This window comes from Mus caroli, chromosome 3, assembly GCF_900094665.2.
Source record: "Mus caroli chromosome 3, CAROLI_EIJ_v1.1, whole genome shotgun sequence".
NCBI classification, from domain to species: Eukaryota; Metazoa; Chordata; class Mammalia; order Rodentia; family Muridae; genus Mus; species Mus caroli.
This window is the reverse complement of record NC_034572.1, coordinates 32122265-32143903: the sequence shown is the minus strand read 5'-3', so window position 1 is coordinate 32143903 and position 21639 is coordinate 32122265. Positions and strand designations below refer to the sequence as shown.

The window sequence follows — 21639 nt, the reverse complement described above, 5'->3', positions numbered from 1 at the left end:
ACACCCATTCATGATAAAAGTCTTGGAAAGATCAGGAATTCAAGGCCCATACCTAAACATGATAAAAGCAATCTACAGCAAACCAGTAGCCACCAACCAATTGTTCTAAGTGAGGCTTTAGGAGAGTAACTAGATGTAACACGGGTAGATGCTGCCTTCATGTCTCAGCTACTGTAATAAACTCTTAATTAACATGCTGCATTGTGGTAGCCAAAAATAAAAATAAAAAGCTAAACACTATGGATCCTTAGCTAGAAAGCACAGAGATGTGGATGTGAGCTCTCTCTCCCTGCCCCTAGCTTTTCCTTCTCATTGCTAAGAATCATCTGAATGAGCAATGAAAACTTACCATTGTGGATAAACACTTAGAGAAAGCTTAGTTCTTAATTCACATAGTCTACCAAGATGAGTTACACATTTAAGCTTGGGAGAATTAACAGCCTTTATGAAACTGTAATGAAATCTTAAGGTTGCAAGGATCTTCATCTTCCAAACGGAAACTGTTTATAAAGTGGGAAAAGACCCCACAGTAACAGGTGGTGGTGAGTCACTGTGCAGGAGTGGTGGTAACATTACAGAACTCTTCCTTAGGATGCTAGTCAAACTGCTGAATAGATTAATTCATACAAGCAGATAATTTGGTGTATGTTTAGTGATGTCACTTTGGGGTCAAAACATATCTACACTGACACAGACACACACATTTAAGAAGCCCTGGAAAACCATCCCTTAAATATTGTGGGACTGAAAACGACCAAAAAAAAAAAAAAAAAAAAAAGACATTCCTCTAATGATGTGCTTGAACCCAAAAGATGCTCCACCATCCCACAAGGACACCTGCTCAACTATGTCCATAGCAGCTTTATTCATAATAGCCAGAAAATGGATACAACCTAGATGTCTCTCAACTTAAGAATGGATAAAGAAAATGTAGTTCATCTACATAAGGGAATATTATTCATCTACTAAAAACAAAAGCATTATGAATTTTGCAGGCAAATGAATGGATCTTGAGAATATCGAGGTAACTCAGTCCCAAAGGACTTGCATGGTATATGCTCACTTGTAAGTGAACATTAGCCATAAAATACAGGTTACCCATGCAACACCCCACAAGCCCAAATAAGTTAAACAAGAAGGCAGGCACAAGGGAGGATGTTTGAATCTTACTTAAAAGGGGGAATAAAATATTCCTAAGAGGCAGATGAAGGGAGAGAACTGGATGGGAGAGGAGATAGAAAGGAAAATGGGGGCAGGGTTCAGGATCAGGTATGGGGAAGAATGACCAGATGGCTGTGAGAATGAATGGAAAATCTATAATTGATGGGAGTTGGAAGGTAGGGGGCACTTTCAACCCAAAATTTATCCTGTCTATAAGAAATGCAGGGACTAAGAATGGAACAGAGATTGAGGGAATGGCCAACCAATAACCAGCCCAACTTGATAGGCACCAAGCCTTGACATTATTAATGATACTCTGTAATGCTTGCAAACATAGTCTAGCATGGCTGTCCCCTGAGAGGCTCCACACAGCAGCTGACTCAGACAGATGCAGATACCCACAGCACCAATGGAGCTTGGGGACTCTTATCGAACAGGAGGAATGATCACTGTCCCTGAAGGGGGTAGGAACTCAACAGGAAGATCAACAGGGTCAACTAACCTGGATCCTTGGGGCTCTCAGAGACTGAACCACCAACCAAATAACACACATAGGCTGGGCCTATTCCCCCTATCCTCCCACATAAGTAGCAGATGTGCAGCTTGGTATTCATGTGGGTCCTGAACAACTGGAGCAGGGGCAATCCCAAAAGCTGTTGCCTGTATGTGGGTTATGTTCTAGTCTGGTCTCAGTGGGAGAGGATGTGCCTAGCCTCACAAAGACTTAATGTACCAGGGTGGGGCGATACCCAGGGGGAACCCACCCACTCAGAGGAGAAGGAAAGGAGGGGTGACGGAAGAACTGTGGAAGGGGTGACTGGGAGGGGGTCAGTGAGCACAATGTAAAGTGAATAAGTAAAAAAATAAACACAGACACAGATGTGCTTGAAGAATAAAGCCAGCCATAGTGGATCTATTTTGGAAGGATAAAAAGGTATGGCCTTATTGGAGGTTTGCTACCAAATCAGGTGAGTTCTTTTGAGGTTTCAAAAGACTTGCACCATTTCCAACCCACACCTCCACTGCTGTTCCTACCACCATGTCTTTGCTCTGCCATCATGGCTCTAACCTTCTGAAACCATAACTCTAAACTAAACACTTTCTTTTTGTAAGTGGCCTCTCGATCAAGGTGTCTTATTTCAGCAAATAGAAAATAACTGAGATAACATCTCTATGTTTACTATAGATGTAAAGAATATAATGCCTTGACCAATCTTTACCTAGTTCATGACCATGACTGGTTTGACTTAAACAACACTGAAGGATGTGATCACTTTTGTTGGACAAACAAGTGAGTTTTTTCTGCTTAAGCAACGAGTATCAAAAGTTCCATGTTCCTCTCGTACAAGAGAACACCCAATGTTCAAGGTCCTGCCACTGGCCCTCGGGCTGCCTTTATGGGAGAAGCCAAGGAACTGACAAAACCAACACAACACTTCTAATGCAGATTCTGAGGCAAAAAGCAGAAGCTCCTTGCCTCTGATCCAGGTGTTGTGTATATCCTATAGCACAGGATAGCTATAGGCACCTGCGAAACAGTAACAGGCTACCTTATAAATAGGGTAAAATAAAAAACAGAACGGCAGTTATTGATAGACATCAACTCTTTTATTCTTGGCAATAGCTGGTAATTTACACATTATGATATGACTATTACAATTTATTAAGTCTGGAGAAATGATTCAAAAGTGCTTGCTGTTCTTATACGGCTGGGTTTCCAGCACACACTGTTGGGTGGCTTATAATTACCTATAATTGTAGCTCCAGGGGATCCAATCCCCTCTTCTGGCCTCATCAGGCACCTACATACATGTGCATGCACACACATGCATTCACACCCACACGTGTGCGCACACATACTACAAAAATAAAACTCCATCTAATTCCTGTGAATTCACCTCTGTGTGTACAAGTCCAGTAATTATTTCACTGTCTGTCTGAAGCACTAAGAGCACTACATCCAATGCTCGGCGCCAGGCTTCAATCTTTGGTGTAACAGTATCATAAACTCTTGGAACCAGCTCCAGGTTATCTGAAATACCTGAATGAAAAACTCCATTACTTAGTTTACTATATTCACTCAAGATGTAAGATGAAGGGGAGCCAGAGTCAATGGCATTTTGTACATGTTGTTGAATGAATGTCCTAGCTTCCACTGCTGATGGGTGAGTGGCAGTGTTACACATGATAGCTGACAGGAATTCATGCCACCCACCTGCCAGGCACTTCAGCACAGCAGGTCTGTAGACGGACAGAGATGAGGCCATCCAAGAGGAAGAATCAGGAAGCCATCCTAAACAAGCATGGTTTCCTCTATTTAAAGATTGCTCAGCAAGAATTTGAAGATGGCTAAGACAAAAAAATTCAACAGCACCACCGCCAAGGAAGACCTTCTCTTCTTTTAGGGCATGATATAAACGATACACACAAGACCAGAACCTGTCTTCCTTGGTTTCCATCTGAGCACTTGCTGGACTAGTAAGTACTGCTGTAATCAAATTAATTCCTTCTGCTGTTAACAAGATTGCTATTCTGTTGCTCCTGTTTATATCATGAGGGCTCATCCAGAAGGTCACAGAGACCCCGCTGCCTACACAGTCTTCATTCACTTGTGTAACATAGGCTACTGGCACTGCTCTTGTGGCCTCTGCAAATGCCTGCAACACACTGCCATTCACTGCCCCAATTACCAGCCGCTTACTGTGCATGCATTTTTCAGTCAAGTGTTCTGATACACTTCCTTGTACCAAGATGAGGGTCACATTGAACTGGATTAACACCTGTAACACATGATTTGTCCACAGTTCTTCTGCACTATCTTCCGAAAGCGCCCCACTATCTAACTTAGTCTTAATATTTACAGACTTATTAAATCCCAGGTGTCGGTAACTCTCTGTGAGGTCACCCTCAATGAGAATCACCCGGAAAGGCTGATCCTGCAATTCCTTGATAAGAGTAATACTAGACATGGTTACAAAAGTGACATATCCTAGACCAACACGGGAAAAAGTTTCAGGTAGACCTGGGATACAGCAAGTGAGGAGTCTTGAAATATCAAACATAAAGGGTGCCATCCAGTTGGCTTGCTGCAGACACAGACTCTGCCACTGCAACCTCACTGCTGCTTTGGCCAATGCCATGTTGCTGTGATCTCCATGGCTCAAGCCAACTGCTAACTCCCCCAAATCATTACATCTAAGTATTTTCGGAGTTGATCCAAGTTGTTCTAGAAATCCATCATGTCGGCTTATCCAGTGGCTATTATCTGTCCTATTAAAATGCCTACTGTGAGTTAGTGCTGACTTTTTGCAGAAGGAATCTGTATATAGATTGTTTTTCAAAGCTTGCGATGTGTTTTTTTCTGTTTCAAGATTATTCTGAGGTTTGAAGAATTTGGGTGACTCAGCATGTCTCCCAGAAAGACTGTAAGTGGACAATAACGGAGATGTAGCATCTTTGAAATCATCCCTTTCCTGTAACAACCCAGAACCTGAAGGGACTTGTAGAAAAGGACACAAAGTGGCATTAACTGTTTCAAGTTTGTAAACTGTACTTGTGTTGTCCATGTGGTCAAATACACTGTGTATGGGTACTTGAAGGGAAACTACTGCTTCAATGCAAGAGTTCAAGCCTTCTGACATTACTGACACTATTACTGTAGTGGGAATCCCCAGATGGAGACAATCTTCAACAGCCCTGCTCCATGCACCGACAAGAAACAAAAGAGTGCTGGTTCCAATTTTGTATGTGTCATTCTGTGCTTGAACTGCTTCGTTGAGAAGGTGCCCCACTGCACAGGTTAAATCCAATCCTTCTAGAAGCCTGACTGTTGAGCTGATCAATACACTTTCATGACACTCTGCATCTGTAATAAACTTGGTGGCTTTTACTGGACCTAGGAAGCTTCTTCCTGTTTGTGCAAATGACAAAAGTTGTTGAAGTCCCACATGCCTTCTTCTGTTTATGACCCTGCAAGCCATCTCCATGAATAATTATCTGCAAATAAACAAACACTTGAAACTTTACTCAGAGTGATTTATGATTGACAAGCACTACATACAGTGAAGAAAACATAGCTCATATTTTGGATATAGTTTCAATTAAATGTGATCAGCATGACGATGCACAAGAATAGCCATGACTTATCATGGGTAGCAGGGTGGTACAGAGGGCTAATCACTCCACATGGTAGAGAAAATGGAGCAGAGCACAAGGTTTCTAGAAGGCGAACTGTAGAATGAGACTTAAACACTTATTTGTGAATTTTTTTGGAGACAGGGTCTTGCTATATAGCTCAGGATGGTCTTAAATCTGTGATCACCTTAAGAATGTTAGAACTACAGGTACATTCTATCACATCATCTGCAGGGTAACTTGTGTAAACTGAGCTAGCAAGTTAAAGGGGATGGTAATGAATGTACAAATATGCTAAAAAGGAATGGAGGGGAGGGGAAAAGGGAGGGGAAAGGGAAAGGGAAGGGGAAGGGGAAGAGGAAGAGAAAGGAAAGCCTGGTATTATAGGAGTATAGCACACATTGCAAGGAGCTGAAGGACCTGAGGTTGCAGTAGAGGAGTTATATCATGAAGGACATCTCATAATAAGCCAAGAAAATGAACCTTTATCCTATAATGGGAACCACAAGTGTTAAGATTAGAAATCTCTTGATGCAGTATTGAAAGCTTGTACTGCTGAGTCTAGAAGCCTGGGCCTGAGGTGGGGAGCCCTTCAGTTTGCATATGTGGAAAATGAGAGTGATCCCAGAAGCTACTGCACAGCTAGTATGAGGAGTCCAGTGCAGTGCTCAGAACAGTGCCCAGTGTTATAATTTGATGTGTGCTCAGATATATTACCATTCTGATAAGTTTGGACTGACTAGCTAAGTATCAGACTAAAGGTAGAGTAGCCACTTAAGTATCATCTATGAAATATGAAGACAGATAGAGGAGAGAAAGACTTGGGCACTGGTTGCACTATGAAGGAAAAAACATGCTATGTAAAGAAATGTCCAAGAGTAATTGAAATTATTCAAGACAATATTTTAGAAGTCACATCCAAAGTGAATACCACTATTAGCTCAATACTAAAAATCTTTTAAACATTGTACTTCCTAACTAAAAATCTATCTATAATAAAACTACTGCCTAGTGAGGTGTGAATTCCATTAGGTAAGGGACTGAAGCTAAGAGATACTCATGATTCTTTGACTTCATGATTCTTTGAATATTTTTAATCAGAATCTTTTAAATCATTACATATATATATATATATATATATATATATGAATGAAGCAAACAGTTTATAGTTTTGTTTATCTTCTAATAACAACCATAACTCTGGTTAATGTATTTCTGAACTAGCTACATTCAATTGTGAAAGTAAAGAGCACTAGAGTCAACACAAGTTTTAGGATTAAGAACAGGCAGTATTCCTACAGAATAGCTTCTTACTGACTTTCAATGGCTAAGGTTGGGCCATTGAAAAGAATGGGCAGGCCCAAACAATATGTGAGGGATTACATGATCTCTTTCTCAAGTCCTCTTTTCAATGAATTTTTCAACCTTATATAATGAACACTTACAATATATTCACACAAATTCCTTGATAACATCAAATTATACTCTAGGACGCAACTACTTGAACAATCCTTAGATTCATCATGTCTTAAATCTCTCTGGTATTTTTCTGTGCTTCATCACCTTTTCTTGTATCTCAATTCTATTTATCAATGGTTTCAGTCATTACATACATCACATCCTCAAGTCTTCTGCCTCCCTTTGGTTTCATCTTATTTTATAATGCTACTAATCTTGATGGAATGAAGTGATTAATTTAAAGAATACAATTTACATTTAGTAAATTTACAATGTTGTATAACTACCACCTCTAACTTGTCCCAAAAGATTTAACAGCCACAAAAGAAAATTGGAAAGCTATTAAACAGTAACTCTATGTTCCCTTAGTAATCAGTAACTACTAATTTGCTTTCAGTTTCTGTTTTGACCTATTCTTGGTATTTTATATGAATGAAATCATGAAATATGTGACCTTTGTGCATTTTATTATGTTTTTAAGGTTCTTCCATATTTATTATTTATCAGTACATCTCTGCTTTCCTTATTGGAATACTACTCCCTGGTAGGTACTACATTGTATATATCCACTCAGGCACTGCTAGACATTTGGGTTGTTTCCACCTTTTGGCTATTGTGCTTGTGTACCTGTGCTGCTCTGAACATTTCTGTACAAGTCTTTGAACCTTGCTTCCAAATCTTTTAGCTATAAAGCTAGGAGTGGAATCCCTGGGTCATATGGTAATTCTATGTATGTTTAGCTTAGGACACTGTCCAGATGTTTCCCCAAACAGTAGAGCATTGCCAGCAGCAATGATGGACAAAGGTTTTGATTTCTCCACATTCTCAACGGATTAGTTTTCCATGGCTGATACTCAAAACTTCAATCCAACTGTCAGGAGGCTATAACAACACACATTCAACTCTCAAGACGATGATGTTGCAGGACAGTGCTTCCTCTCAGGACTCTAGGGAAGGATGGTTTTTTCTTTCTTCTTCTTCTTCTAGCTCCTAGTTGCTCCTGGCATCCTTTGGCTTTTAGTTGCATAACTTTAATCTTTGCCTGTTTCAGTTGTCCCTTTGGTTAAATTGCAACACCAGTTACTGGACTTAGAGCCTACCCTAATCCAGTATGACTTCATCTTAACTAATTGCATCTGCAAAGACTACTTTCAAGTAAAATCACATTCTGGGTGGATATGTGACAGCATGCACTCAGTCAGTCATTAGTATATTCAACATTTTGTTTTTTGCTTTCGTAAAATTATAAACACCTTAGCAGATGAGAAAAGATAGACTGTTGTGGTTTTGACTTCCACTTTCCTAATGACTAATAATATTAAACATTTTTTCATGGGCCTATTAGACATTTGTATATCTTCTTTGTAGAAATGCCTACTGATGTTTCTGCCTATTTTAAGAGTACACTTTTAAAGGTCTGTAGTGTTGTTACAAGAATTCTTTATACACATCAAATAGTAAACCTTTATGCAACAAGAGCCAATCTCACACTTGTAGATCCAACTAACCACTGAAAGACAAGATTTGAAAAACACAAAAACAAACTCAGCATGTGTAGTCAACACGGAACATATTCTGTCATCTTTCCTTAAATGATGTATTATAGCAACTATTAAACTAGCATTTACATTTCTTAGTTCATTATTATATTAATTTTAAGAATAACATATACCTAGTATATATAGGCTAAATTTAAATACTCCATCATTTTATATAAAGCACTTATTCGTGTGTGGACTTTAGTTTCTATAGTGGAGTCTTAAAACCATTCCCCTATGGACACTAAAGAGCCTATCCTATTTGATTTGCAAGTACAATTTATCATTCTATACAAAGTCTTTTCTGTTTTGTTTTTTTGGTTTGTTTCTTTTTTTTTTGGAGACACAGTTTCTCTGTGTAGCCCTGGCTGTCCTGGAACTCACTTTGTAGACCAGGCTGGCCTGGAACTCAGAAATCCACCTGCCTCTGCCTCCCGAGTGCTGGGATTAAAGGCGTGCGCCACCACGCCCGGCCTATCTTTTCTGTTTTTATAATGCATTTTGACTCATAAAAATGTTCAGTTCTATGGTAAATTTTTGGTAAAACTTAACATTTACTTGTCAATACTGTTCATGCTCTTGGTGGTACATTTAGAATCCACTGCCAAATCCAGGATCATACAGATTTAACCTAGGATTTTCTTCAGAATTCTATACATTATTTAATGATTGACTTGGGACGAATTTTCACATATGGTGTAAGGCAGAGGTCCTTTCACATGTGGATGTCCAGCTGTTTGATACTAACTGTTGAATCAACTATTCCTTCTCTTGTACGTTCTTAGTACCTTTATCAAAAATCAACTTGCTATACATACATGGGTTTATCTCTGGGCTGTGAATTCAACTGTACTGGATGAAGTAAGCATTTTGTGCCAATACCATGCAGTTATAAAAACTGTAACTTTCTGGTAAGTTTGAAGCCAAGAAATCTGTGTTTTAAATGTTCCTTTCTTTACATTTGTATTTGTAATTTGCTATTCGCTGATTTTTTTGGAGCCAGCAGTCTATCTCTCCCGTCATGAGTATCTAGTTAATAAAAACAAAATGTTGAAAGGACATGTTTAAAAGTCTGGCTGCATGCAGCTCCCCAACCACTGGAGCGGTGACTGGATGAGCAGGGCGAAGATACCAAGTGGGAGGGGGACTCCCCCTCCTCAGAGAAGGGGACCAGAGGATGGGGGAGGATCTGTGTGAGGGGATATTGGGAGGAGATGGGGGCTGATATTGGGATGTAAAGCGAATACATTAATTAATTAATTAATAAGGAAAAAAACATGAAAAAGAGTTTGGCTGTTTTTCACTGCTAACAAAACTTGCAAGTTTACCTTATACAACAGACTTGACACATATTACAAATGAAATCACAATAAAAATGTAAGGTTGGCATTAAAATAATTAAGCTATTTGTGGAAACTAAAGCATGATTACTGAACAACAGACACAAAATCTCCTATTAAATAAAAGGGTAAAACTCCATATAACTACTGCCAAGTTTATACTATCTACTGTATCAACTATGTTTTGTTTCAGTTTCAGTGTGACAGTAACTTATCATCTCTTCCTTAGAAATCTTCATTTTACTCTTTCAAACCCTTTGCCTACTAAGTCCTTAAAGATGTTTATCATTTGTTGTGGGTGGGTAGGGGGGTGGCATTAAGAGTTCTGGCCTCCTTTCTAGAGTATGTTTAAATGGTAAGAATCAGTCTGTGAGTGAGAAATAATCCAAAACAACAGGAAAAACCCATAGGTATTTCAAACTCAGTCTGTTTTGAATTATGTTAAAAAAGGTTTTCCCAGATAAAAGGATGGATTTCAACAATCTGCAAGAAAAAAGCCTTATACAACAGGTATCAAAATTAATACTCACAAGAGATCTTTTAGCATTTGAAGACTCTATTTCAATTTTGACTAGAAACTGAATAAATATCTTAGCATCCCTAACTTGGGAAGATTTCTAAATGATTTTGAAGAGACTCCAATAGGCTATTAGTAATACAACTCAAAATGTCTTATTTTCTAAGAGGTTGGATATGAAACAGCAATGGCAGTAACAGGCATGGGAAGATGGGTAATTTCCACAGTGATCAGACACCTCTGGTCACTGTTCTTGGCATGGCACTAACACGACCTGATTTTTGTTCTGCTGTGCCTGGCACTAACGCCTTCCACAAACAGGTCAGTTCTGTTGCTCGTCAGACTGTTTCCTTAGCTTTCTATCTGCCACGGGAGAGCAGAATCAGATTATGTAAATGGCATACTGACTTCAGAAGTTGTCTTTTCATAAGATCACATCTCATTTGCTTTTCAGGAGTTACGTTTAAAAGCTCTGCGTTTTTGATAGGTATAACTAGGATTTTCATCTCCTCAGAACTAAGTCTGGTGTCGTCTCCAGTCTACTCCTAACACTACAACCTAACCACAACACTCCACTGCTTAGAGGCCTCTCAGAAAATAGTCTTTACTTCTCTTTAGCACAGGGAGTTCCTATAAAAGTGAGTCACATCCTTTCACTTCTGTACTGAGAATCTTACAAAGTCTCCCTAACTCACTCACATAAAGGCCTTGTCCCCACACAGCACCAAAACCCACACTTCTTCCTTTCTGACTCACCTGCTGTGCTCAGGCCTTCTCTGTGCTTTTAGACTATGCAAAGCATGCTCCCTGCCTCAATAATTCTAAGTGTCCCTCTTTCTGGAATGTTCTTCTTCAAGGAACCTACTGCCTAAGCTATCTTTAACCTATCATAAACCATAACCTCTAACACTAGAACATCCAAATTCCTAAATCATGTTGATGTAAGATATATTTAGGTTTAGCAGCCTTTTGATAGCCATCCTATCAGATCAAATGATATTCAGGAAAGTCTAAAAGGCAGCTTCCACCCCCTCTCCTCCACCCGCGCGCGCGTGTGTGTGTGTGTGTGTGTGTGTATGCGCGCGGGAATGCCTGCCTATCTGTCTAACTAATATTCGTTTCTGGGTTTCAGAAATCTATTTAAAATTATTAATTATGACTCTGAAAACTGTCCAAGTGTAACTTTTCAGATGCGATACGTGGCTTGAAAAAAGAAACCAATAGATTATAGGTAAATGATTTAACACTTCACTCACAAAAATATTATCACTTTACATCCTTTGAATTCCCATTGGGAAAACTTAAGGCAGGAAAACTGGCTTCTACCATAAGGACAGACTTACCCAGGAGCCTAAGGAGATTTAAGGATTGCAACCTGAGTGTCTGCGACGTGAGGCAGCGGCTTAGGGAATGCGCCACGTTTTACTAAGCACACTTGGAAGAGATTGCTTTGCACTGATTTCAGCCCAGGAGAGGGCCCACGCCGTCCTCGGTCCCCGGCTGGCCTCCCGCCCCGCGAGGACGCCCCCACCCACCCACCCCTCGGGCTCCATGCCGCCGCGCGCCCTCGGGCGGCTCTGGGCCGGAAGGCCGCAGGGCGGTTGGCCCCGTGTGTGGAGAGTCTGGGGACACGCGGGACGGAGCGCTCTCCCCCACCCTCCTCGGCTTCCAGCCCGCAGGGTCCACAACCCTCCTCACCACGCGCGAATCTGCACAGCGCCGGAACCCAACCAGTCCCGCCTGCCTGAGCGCGGTCAGAGCTCTCTTGTCTTTCCATTGGGCGCAATGGCCGTCAATCACGGAAGCTGGTGGGCGGGCTTGCGCGCTGAGCGCTGCTATAGCAACCGCCTGCCGGGAGCCTACGCGCGCCCCGGAGGGGAAAGCGGCTGTTGCGCGGGCGCAGGCAGGGGCGCAGGGAGGGGATATGGTGAGTGCTGTGGGACCCCAGTGTTCTTCCCAGCTTACTGCCTTCCGTGTCAGGATCTTTAGTGGCTAAGCCAGGGAGAACAGTGATGGGTCTCCCTTTCCATTTATCCACCAACGCCTGCAGTCTATGAGGGGTGGCCCAGCGATAAAGAGATACGACCCTGGGGCACGGAGACCACTGCAGACCCTGAGGGGCTTCAAGACAGGGAAGCGAGCATAGCAGAGGCCATCAACCTCGGGCCACCAGCATCCAGCGGGCCATCAACTCAGCCACTGAAGGAAGAGGAACCACAGAGGGTCAGGGAGACACCAACTCATCTGCTGACTGGAAGCGGGGTACCTAGCTAACAACTGATGATCAGAGGACCAGCAATTCTTTCACTGAGAGGAAGGGGCCCACTGACTCAATCCTGATGGTCAGGGGCTCATCAACTCAGGCCACTCAAAGCTAAAGGGTCACTGACTTCTTGCTGAAAAAAGAAAAAAAGGGTGACTCAGGTGGCTGCCCTAGGCTCTAGAAGACCACTCAGGCTCATCAACTCAGGCCACTCAAAGCTAAAGGGTCACTGACTTCTTGCTGGGAAAAAAAAAAAAAAGGGTGACTCAGGTGGCTGCCCTAGGCTCTAGAAGATCACTCATCAGAATCTGCAGCTCTAGAACCAAGAATCTGAAGTGACCACAGCCAATAGGCCACTTAGATGCTCAGCCACCTCCAGGGCTTCCCCACTCCACCTGCAGAAAGGAGAATCTACAGCGATTCTGTGACCCACTTTGGTGACATAAAGAAGCAAACAGCAGATAGATCCTTCATCTTCCACATGTTGGGTGTATCCGCGTAATTGGTCAAACATTCTCATGCGTATCTGTGGAGCAGACGTTCACCCAAACCAGGGTTTTTTACTTTTGTGTTTTTGTGGTGCAGGATGATTGTGTTCTAGTATGCATGCCCCTGAGCTGTTTGCTGCTTTGTGGGTTCTTTTCTCTTCCACTCTTTCCTACCCTTTAAACCCTCTAATGCTAGATAGGAGAGAGAGAAAAAGAGTAGAGGGGAAAGGCGTTATCATTAAACTACTTCCTGCTGATTAGGGGTGTAGAGTTCTTTGGGACAAGTTTGATCTTTGCTTTCAAGATATCTTCTTTGCACAGGACTACTTAACAAACCCAACCAACCAACAACAACCCCACCCCACCCCACCTCTTGAGGCCTCAGCATGTGTGGACCTTCTGAAAAGTTGCCAGAATTCCAAAAGTCACACATTCGAAGAAACTATCTGCAGCTGACAAAATCACACCCCTGCTAGAGCACGAGGCAAATCATATTCAGCTGCTGTGGACAATCTGAAGCAGCCCCATATCCCACACCTGGGATTAAAATGAAAACGTAATCCCACAACATTTCTGCGTTTTTCAAAGAAACTAAAATTCTCACTACATCAAGCAAGTACTGTGATACATGTATGAGAAGCGCACATTTCTTAAAATAATACTGTTCTCACAAGCTAACTGCACTCTGATACACCACACAGTTTTATGCTAGTTTACTTAGCTGCTTCTCCCTTCAAAAGCTCTAGTTTTAAGAGGGGAAAATCTAAGAGAAAAAAAATGCCCACATTTTCTATCAAATTAATAATTGTGGTTAGGAATCTCAGGCAGGACTGAGAGTTCCAGGGCAGTCTGGGCACCCTAGGGAGGCCCTGTTTCAAAAGATGGGGAAAAGATGTTAATAACCTAAAAGTATTAACAAGGGGGAAAACAAGCTCATTCTATAAAAGAAAATGGGATAGCTGAATATGTCATTCTAGCTCCACAGTTTTCACCCATGTGTGTGCTTATTGCAGGCATCCAGCCAGCGCATAACTTTAGACCAATGGAAGAAAAAAGCAGCAAAAGTTGAACTGAATGACACCCAGAAGCAAGAAATTAAAGAGGCCTTTGACTTATTCGATATTGATGGATCTGGAACCATAGATCTGAAAGAACTGAAGGTTCTGAAATTATTTCTAAGACAATATCTTGTAACATCTTAGTTGTGTCCTTGGTTGATGAATAAGTCAAACCCCAGAATTATCAAAGTTACCTCCTCTATCTGTAAATCTTGTTTATTTTACTATTATAATGTGTGTATAGTTTTATATGCTATTAATTAGTCATTTTAAAGTTCAAAATGCAATCATGGCATTATTAAAATGTGTCCCCCTCCTATTGCAGATTGCGATGCGGGCCTTAGGCTTTGAGCCAAAGAAAGAAGAAGTCAAACAACTGATCGCTGAAATTGACAAGGAAGGGACTGGCACCATTTGTTTTGAAGATTTTTTTGCCATCATGAGCGTAAAAATGGTATAGTCTATTTTTCAAAGAAACCCCAGTAGAGCCTTGTGCATGGCTAGGGCTGGAGCGTAGAGATTTCCTGGGTGAACTGGAACTAGGTATTAAGGGTTTGTAGGGGGGATACGACAGCAAGGACAGATATTTTCAGAGTGGTAAAGACTGTAAAGAGGAGTTTAATCAGGAAGTATTGATACAAGACAGAAGGGAGCCCAAGCCCTGAAACCCTGGACCTGGCAATCACAGAGCACCTACTTTGGCCACTGTACCTGAGAATACTCCCAGCTCTTGGAGCTTGCTGTCTTATAGACCCTGAGGGCAGGTGTGAGTATGTTGAAATAATTGTTTAAAGAACCCAGCCTCCTGATATAAATATGTGCACACAGCTGTAGAATTAGTAGACCTACAAAGTCCAGCTTGATAGAACAAATAACCAATGACATTTCATTTTCTAAAGAGTGAAAAAGATGAGAAAGAAGAAATACTGAAGGCATTTAAATTATTTGATGACGATGCTACTGGAAGCATATCACTAAATAACATCAAGAGGGTTGCCAAGGAGCTAGGGGAAAACTTAACCGAAGATGAATTACAGGTCAATCTTGTTTATTTTATAATTATACTGTGTGTATAGTTTTATATGGGTTGTGTAACATAGTTGTTCTCACACATTAAAGGCAAATATTCCTGTTGAGTTTCTATCACTTTACATCTTTAATAATTTTGGTCTTTCATGTTACCTTTTTTTTTTTTTTTTTTTTTTTTTTACAGGAAATGCTTGATGAAGCTGATCGTGACGGGGATGGAGAGATAAATGAGGAAGAATTCTTGAAGATGATGAAGAAGACCAGCCTTTATTAGCTGCTTGGTGCCTTCCAGGAGGTTTGGACCTCCTGTTAACAGCTTTCCTGTTAAGCAGTTCAATGATGTAATACCTGAGTGTATCCATGTCCACTTTTAGTTTGGGTTAGTCCCTTGGTGTCTAATCTGTGCCAGAAGTTATATGTCCCTACCAATGTCATTAAATCAGTAGTAGTAAGAAACAAACAGACAAACAAAAGCATGATTTATTTGAACTGTGAGCCCCAAACAGTATTTCCATATGGTATTTGAAAGTCGTAGATTCCAAAGACATTTGACTTTTATTTTTCAGTTGAATAAACTTGGCCCCCAGATCCAGATGAAATTGTTTTTAAAAACAATCTGAAAATGGTATTTTTCCATTATTTCCTTTTATATGACTTAAAAAAAACTGATAAAAGTGTTTTTTTTTAAATCTGTTCCTTCAATATGTAAAGTATTAATAAAACTGGGTGACATACAGTGTTTTTAATTATCTTCTGGTAGTTACTGGGCTTTCACTCCCTGGATCAGGCAACACAATAGTGAGTTCTTTAAGAGGTAAAGCCATTAAGGGTCCTCCTTTATTAATGAGGTTAAGATTCTCTTTTAAAGAGTCTTCAAGGCCTATGGGATGACTCAGATCAAAGCATTTGTCACTGTGTCTGACATCCTGACTTTGGTCCTACATGGTGGAAGGTGAGAACTGGTTCTCACAACTTGTCCTCTGATCTCCATATGCATGCTATAGTGTGTGAGCCCCCCCCCCATATAATTTAAATGTATTATTACATGTATGGGTGTTTTGCTTGTATCTCTGTCTCTGGGCCACTTGAGTGCCTGGAGACCACAGAGGCCAGAGGGCTTTGGAATCATAGAAGGTTTGTGAGCTTCTATGTAGGTGCTGGGAGTCGACCCCTGGAAGGGCAAAAATGGCTTGTACTCTTGCATTCTGTCATAGGCGCTCACAGTAAGGCCTTCACAGATGAATGCTTTTATCATAGACGTCCATGACACAAAACAGCTTGTTATACTTTGCTATGAGAACAAAACTGAAGGACACATACCAGGAGGTTAGGATCACTTAGGAAACTATTCTAAATACCACCTAGGTGAGCTCTCTCTAAATCTTTGACTGGAGTCAACTACCAGCCAACTTAAATGAGTTCCATGCCATTCTTTGCAAAGTCTGGTATGTAACAATCTTTCTTCCTATCAATGTAGCCTAGGCTAGCTTTGGACTAATAATCTCCTCCTGCCTCTTCTTTCTGGACATTAGATTATAAATGTGTGTACCATACACTTTGCATTTGTTGTTATAAAGAGACTCCACCTGACATGGACAGTGAAATCTCAGTATCTTACCCTCTGTGTGTGTGTGTGTGAAATCATATATACCCATAATGTCTTTCTAATGCCAATAGTTGAGCATTGTTTTGCTTCAGCCATCTTTATAAAGGTTCATAAATTGACCAAATAGGGTAAATTTAACCTTGCTTTCAAGAGAGGAAGGAAAATGTAGAGAACTATACAAAAATGCACTGATTTGGATAAGAAGAAGGAAATTTTCAGATTTTTGGCTAAAATATTCCAAGCCTCATCTGACATGGAAGATGAAATCATTTTCTTCAAGTTTTTTTTTTCTGTGAAATCCTAAATACCCACAACATCCCCTTAAACAAAATGTTTAAAGCTCATATTAATTTGAGTAGGGAAACATTTTGAGACACAAGCGTCCTAGACCTCAACTTTTTGTGACAGTATTAACTTCTGCAGGGCAGGCACAGAGACCCGAGTGCACTTCAGAATAGCCTGAGAATCCTGGTGCTTTTTCTGTTGCAGTAGCATCCCAAGGATCTTAGGGGTTTCAAGCATTTTTAGGGGACCTGAGAACAAATCCCCCAGAGAAAGCAAACTTCTATCAATGCTGATAAAATTGTTTCTGCCTGGTAGGAAGTTCAGATCATTTCAAAAGGTGAAAATGTGTTTCAAAAAGATTCACTGGTGAGATGCAGCAGTGCCTCCTTATCACTGATCTGCATTGTGTTAGAGCAACGCGAGTATGCGGTGTGTAATGTATGTGTAATATTAAAAGGCGGAGCATCAATTCTTTTACTGCTGTGGAGTTTGAGCACCTGTACAGATCATCTTATGAAGCGTACATTTCATAATTTAATAGGTGAGCCATGCTCACTATCAAAGGGAAATGGTGAATGGGACAACGCATGTGGCACTTCTGGCAGACAAATTTATTTGAAGAACTCTCACAGGACCCCACCCTTCCTTGAGGATCTGTAGGCAGCTAATATTTACAGGGGGTGGGGAGGCATTTCTTCAGTAGTGTAGCTACTAGTAAGGTGGTCTGAGTAAGAATAATAACTCCCACAGATTCTTTGTTAGAACAGTTGACTCTCAGTTGATGGAACTGTTTGGGAAGGATTAGGAGGTGTGGCCTTGTTGGAGGTGTGTCTCCTGGGGTGGGCTTTGAGACCACAAGAATATCTTGCCTCTCTCAGTGCTCTCTCTCCCTCCTGCTTTCAGATTGAGATGTGAGCTCAAGGATGCTCTTGCCATCACTGACATCATGGGCTCTAATCCTCTGAAACCATAAGCCCAACTGAGTACTTTCTTCTATAAGTTGCCTTGGTCCTGTTGTTTTATCACAGCAATGGAAAAGTAACTAAGACAGGGCCTATGCCCTTCTGGGTAGCACCAATGAAACTCACTGGGTCACACACACAGAGACATGAAGACAGCAGAAAGATCAGTATGGAGCAAGGGGATCAGCAGGAGTGCAAAGGGGTGAGAGGGTTGGGAGTAGACATGGTCACAGTATATTAGGTACAAAAATGTCACATGAAGCCCATCATTAAGTATACTTAACATGTTAATAAAGCATTAAAAGATCTCACACACACAAATACACTTTAAAAATCCAATAGAAAAATAAGTAGAAAACATAGGAAAACCATACTCAGGAAGGAAATAAAAGACAGAGTCTGAACATAGGAGTGTCTTCGCATTAGAGAATTGACCATAAAAACTCAACTTAGATTCAAAAAGGGATGACTTGTAATGCAAATTGCAGAAATCACTTTTAAGATATTCATTAAAATATGAGCACTTTGCTATACTGTAGGAATATGATTTGGTAAAAATCCTTTAAACAGCAATGTCTATAAAAATTAAGATGCAGATAGCTTTAGAGTCAACTAATCCACCCATAAGAGTTAATTCTACAGATATGTATAGAGGAGACACATGTATAAGAAAACTTAAGCAAATGATTGAAAAAAAAAGTCTTAAATTCATCCAGGTATTGTGGGTGAAAAACTGGAAAACCTATGGATAGTTTCCTTTCTCCAAGGCTTCCTTCCAACAGCGGAGGAGATGCAGGAGGAGGGTTTGATTCTCAGCTGCGATGTCACTAAGCCTTGGGTCTTCCCTTTCTCCTTTCTCTGGGGATTTTCTTCTGCATATCACTAGCAAGCACAGAGCCTTTAGTGACCTCCTCCCACTGCGCATCTTTCCCGCGCAGCTTCCCTTCTGTAGTGGATCCTTTTAGTCACACTTATTTTTGGAGCTCTTTGCTTGCAGGTTATGTTTTCCAGTCCTGCGGTGGGCATGTCTAAGTGACCAGAAGTGGGAAGGAAAAGTGTATAATTGATTTTCATTTTGCTTCTTCTTGGTCCCTGATATCTGTAGTTTGTACTCTCAAGGCAAGGCAGTTAGACTGCCCCGAGTTTCAATTTGCTTCTCTTCAGGGGAGTAATTCTCTCGGGTCCTGGCCTTTCCTTGTCCATGCTGACACCGTGGCGCTTTCTCATCCCCTTCTGCAGTGTTTTTTTTTTTTTAGATATTTTCTTCATTTACATTTCAAATGTTATCCGCTTTCCTAGTTTCCTCTCCGAAAGTTCCCTATACCCTCCCTCCCACCCCCCGACCCAACCCACCCACTCCTGCTTCCTGGTCCTGGCATTCCGCTGTACTGGGGCATATGATCTTTGCAAGACCAAGGGCCTCTCCTCCCACTGATGGCCGACTAGGCCATCCTCTTCTGTAGTGGTTTTACATGTCAGTTTTAGTCAATGCTTTCATCAGGCGGATTTGTTAGCATGTTCTGATCCAAAAAGAAATATAAGCATTTTAAGAAAAGGAACTAATTTGTCTGGTGATAATGTACTGGACTTGGGGGAGATACTCGCAGAGGGGCCTGCCGGAGCCTGCAGGGCTTGAACAAAATGTGTAGACATGTTTCTGTACATTGTGTCAAGCTTACCCTTGTATTATTTCAAACTCGGATTTCTCTATCCCACTATCTTGCTTCAATCCAGACATGCCTTTGTTATGCTTGCTCTTAGACGCTCCTGTCTCAAGTTCGTGTGAACATTGATCCACATTTATTCTCTGCCTTGTCAGTAAAATCCAGTGAGCCAACACAGAGCTTTAAGAGAGTAAGATAGGATTTCAGATTCTAGGAGGAGTAGGGAAAGAGACAGGAAGTGAAAGAGGGGAGCCACAGGAGAGGTCCAGAAAGTATCGGGAGAAAAGCTGGAACAAGAAAGGACAAAAATAAATAAGTAAATAAATAAATAAATAAATTCAAGTAAATGGGCTATTGTCTGGAAGGAGGCCTGACTAGCGTGCAGGTTTAGAATGCAGTGATAATTGTTCAGTGTTTGGCTCAGGGCAATTTTAATAAATCTTAGTCTTTCCGTGTGGTTATTTGATGAATTAGGTGATTAAGGAACAATTGCAACCGTACTAATATCATGAATCTATAATAATAATAATAATAATTTGGCAGAAATGAGTGTTTACTACTCTTAAAGACCTTGGGACCCGGAAGAGTGGAGCCTAGAAATGAGGTGGACTAGTGTTATGCAAGAGCCAATTTTATTCAGAGCATCAGTTTACTGTGAGGGTTACGACGAGTCACACAAGTAAAGCAGGCAAACACAAGAGCAAGCTAAATGGTGACACTTGGGTCACATGTGGCAAAAATGTTTTCCTTAGAGGCACTAAACTGATAACGGTAGCCAGTTGTAAGGGATGGTCTGAGAAAACCTCATGCCTGTCTGCCGCATGCACGGGAGGAGCTCAGACCACATTTCCAGAAACAATTCTGTGGTTTGAAGAAACTGAGGTCACAAGACTCCTGTCTTTTTTGCTTGGACTTTTCTCACAAGCACTCAGAATTCTCGTTGCACGACTTCATTCTTGGACTGTGTTCCTTTAAGAGAGAAAGGCTTAGGCAATGAGCTTCCATCCAAACTCTTACAGTGTCTTGTTTTCAAATGTTCTGAGGAAATGTTCCTGTCGCAGTCGAGAGCTGACAGCTTAGATGAAGATTCAGCTCCTTCCCAAGGGTGGAGGTTGTACTTGGGGAGGTCTCTGCTGGAGACTGTTCAATTCTGAGCTTACAGACCAGGGCAGGAGTCAGGGTTAAACGACCAGAGGTCATAGACCAGGCCTGCTGCCTGTAGGCACCTAGCCACTGCATTCTGCTGTGCTCGCCAGGCCCTAAAGCTGGAACTTTCTTTCAAAAAAGAAAGACTGATTGTTTACATTTTTAGGGGAAGAAAAAAAATTGTTTTTGTTATATGGAGCAATAAAGGAAGTGGCCCTTCAGAGACGTACTGTAGTAAAAATATGAAGCTAAAAATTTTATTCCTTTTTTATTATTAAAGTATTTGTAAATTCAGTGGTAGAGAGGTAGCGAGTAATAGTCAAGACAGATAGCTGGAAGATCAGTGATGTATCCCCTTAATAACAAGCTGCTTAATATCTTCTAGTGGAGCATTCTCCCTCAATTCCACCTGGTTTTCTGGGGATGGTTCACCTTGACTTGATTTTTTTTTTTTTTTAATGGTTTTTCGAGACAGGGTTTCTCTATATAGCCCTTGCTGTTCTGGAACTCACTTTGTAGACCAGGCTGGCCTCGAACTCAGAAATCCGCCTGCTTCTGCCTCCCGAGTGCTGGGATTTAAGGCGTGCGCCATCACGCCCAGCGACTTGAACTATTTTTAAAACAAGTTTAACATTCGTCCAATGAATGAGCCAAGGAATGCGATGCTAACAGCACTAGGTGCTCACCAGTTTCATCTCTGGAAATTGCGGCTCTGTCAGGGATGCTGGAGGACTAAGCTCTCCACTAGAGGGCGACGAGGTCATGCCTCTATTTGTTGAGCAAGGGCATGGTCCTATTTATGCTTATTTGGATAGTTTTACGTAAAGTAGGGGTGGTTTTAGAGACAGAACAATGGAAATGCTGTAACTTATCTAGTAAATTGTATTATTTTTAAACCCACCTCTTTGATAACTAATCATTTATGTGAACGTAAGTCAATGGTTTCATTTAAAATCCTATCCTATAATATTGGAATTGTAGTTGCTGGAT

At 41.1% G+C, this 21639-nt stretch overlaps 2 protein-coding genes across 3 annotated transcripts; one reads left to right on the top strand and one right to left on the bottom strand.

Annotated features, from left to right (window-relative positions):
* Positions 1–2750: 2750 nt before the first annotated feature.
* On the bottom strand, positions 2751–11901 carry Bbs12 (Bardet-Biedl syndrome 12). Of its 2 annotated transcripts, none has more exons than XM_021158999.2 (2): positions 11847–11901; positions 2751–5157 (listed from the first exon to the last, which is right to left on the bottom strand). In XM_021158999.2, exon 2 carries the CDS (start codon positions 5145–5147, stop codon positions 3021–3023), a length of 2127 nt encoding a protein of 708 aa, XP_021014658.1. In that variant the 5' UTR covers positions 5148–5157; positions 11847–11901; the 3' UTR covers positions 2751–3020. The 2 variants fall into 2 exon arrangements, with proteins under 2 accessions (XP_021014658.1, XP_021014659.1); XM_021159000.2 differs by lacking the exon at positions 11847–11901 and adding an exon at positions 11492–11625 and having other exon boundaries at positions 2757–5157.
* A 90-nt stretch (positions 11902–11991) lies between these two features.
* On the top strand, positions 11992–15725 carry LOC110291213 (centrin-4). The gene is made up of 5 exons (XM_021158219.1): positions 11992–12075; positions 13913–14059; positions 14283–14411; positions 14857–14994; positions 15171–15725. The coding sequence occupies exons 1-5, from the start codon at positions 12073–12075 to the stop codon at positions 15258–15260; spliced, it is 507 nt and encodes a 168-aa protein (XP_021013878.1). The 5' UTR covers positions 11992–12072; the 3' UTR covers positions 15261–15725.
* The last annotated feature ends 5914 nt before the right edge of the window (positions 15726–21639 follow it).

Coding starts and splice junctions, on each gene's coding strand:
- Bbs12 (XM_021158999.2), bottom strand. CDS start 5,147: ATGGAGATGGCTTGCAGGGTCATAAACAGAAGAAGGCATGTGGGACTT.
- LOC110291213 (XM_021158219.1), top strand. Junction 14,412..14,856: donor CCATCATGAGCGTAAAAATG/GTATAGTCTATT, acceptor CATTTTCTAAAG/AGTGAAAAAGATGAGAAAGA. Junction 14,995..15,170: donor TAACCGAAGATGAATTACAG/GTCAATCTTGTT, acceptor TTTTTTTTACAG/GAAATGCTTGATGAAGCTGA.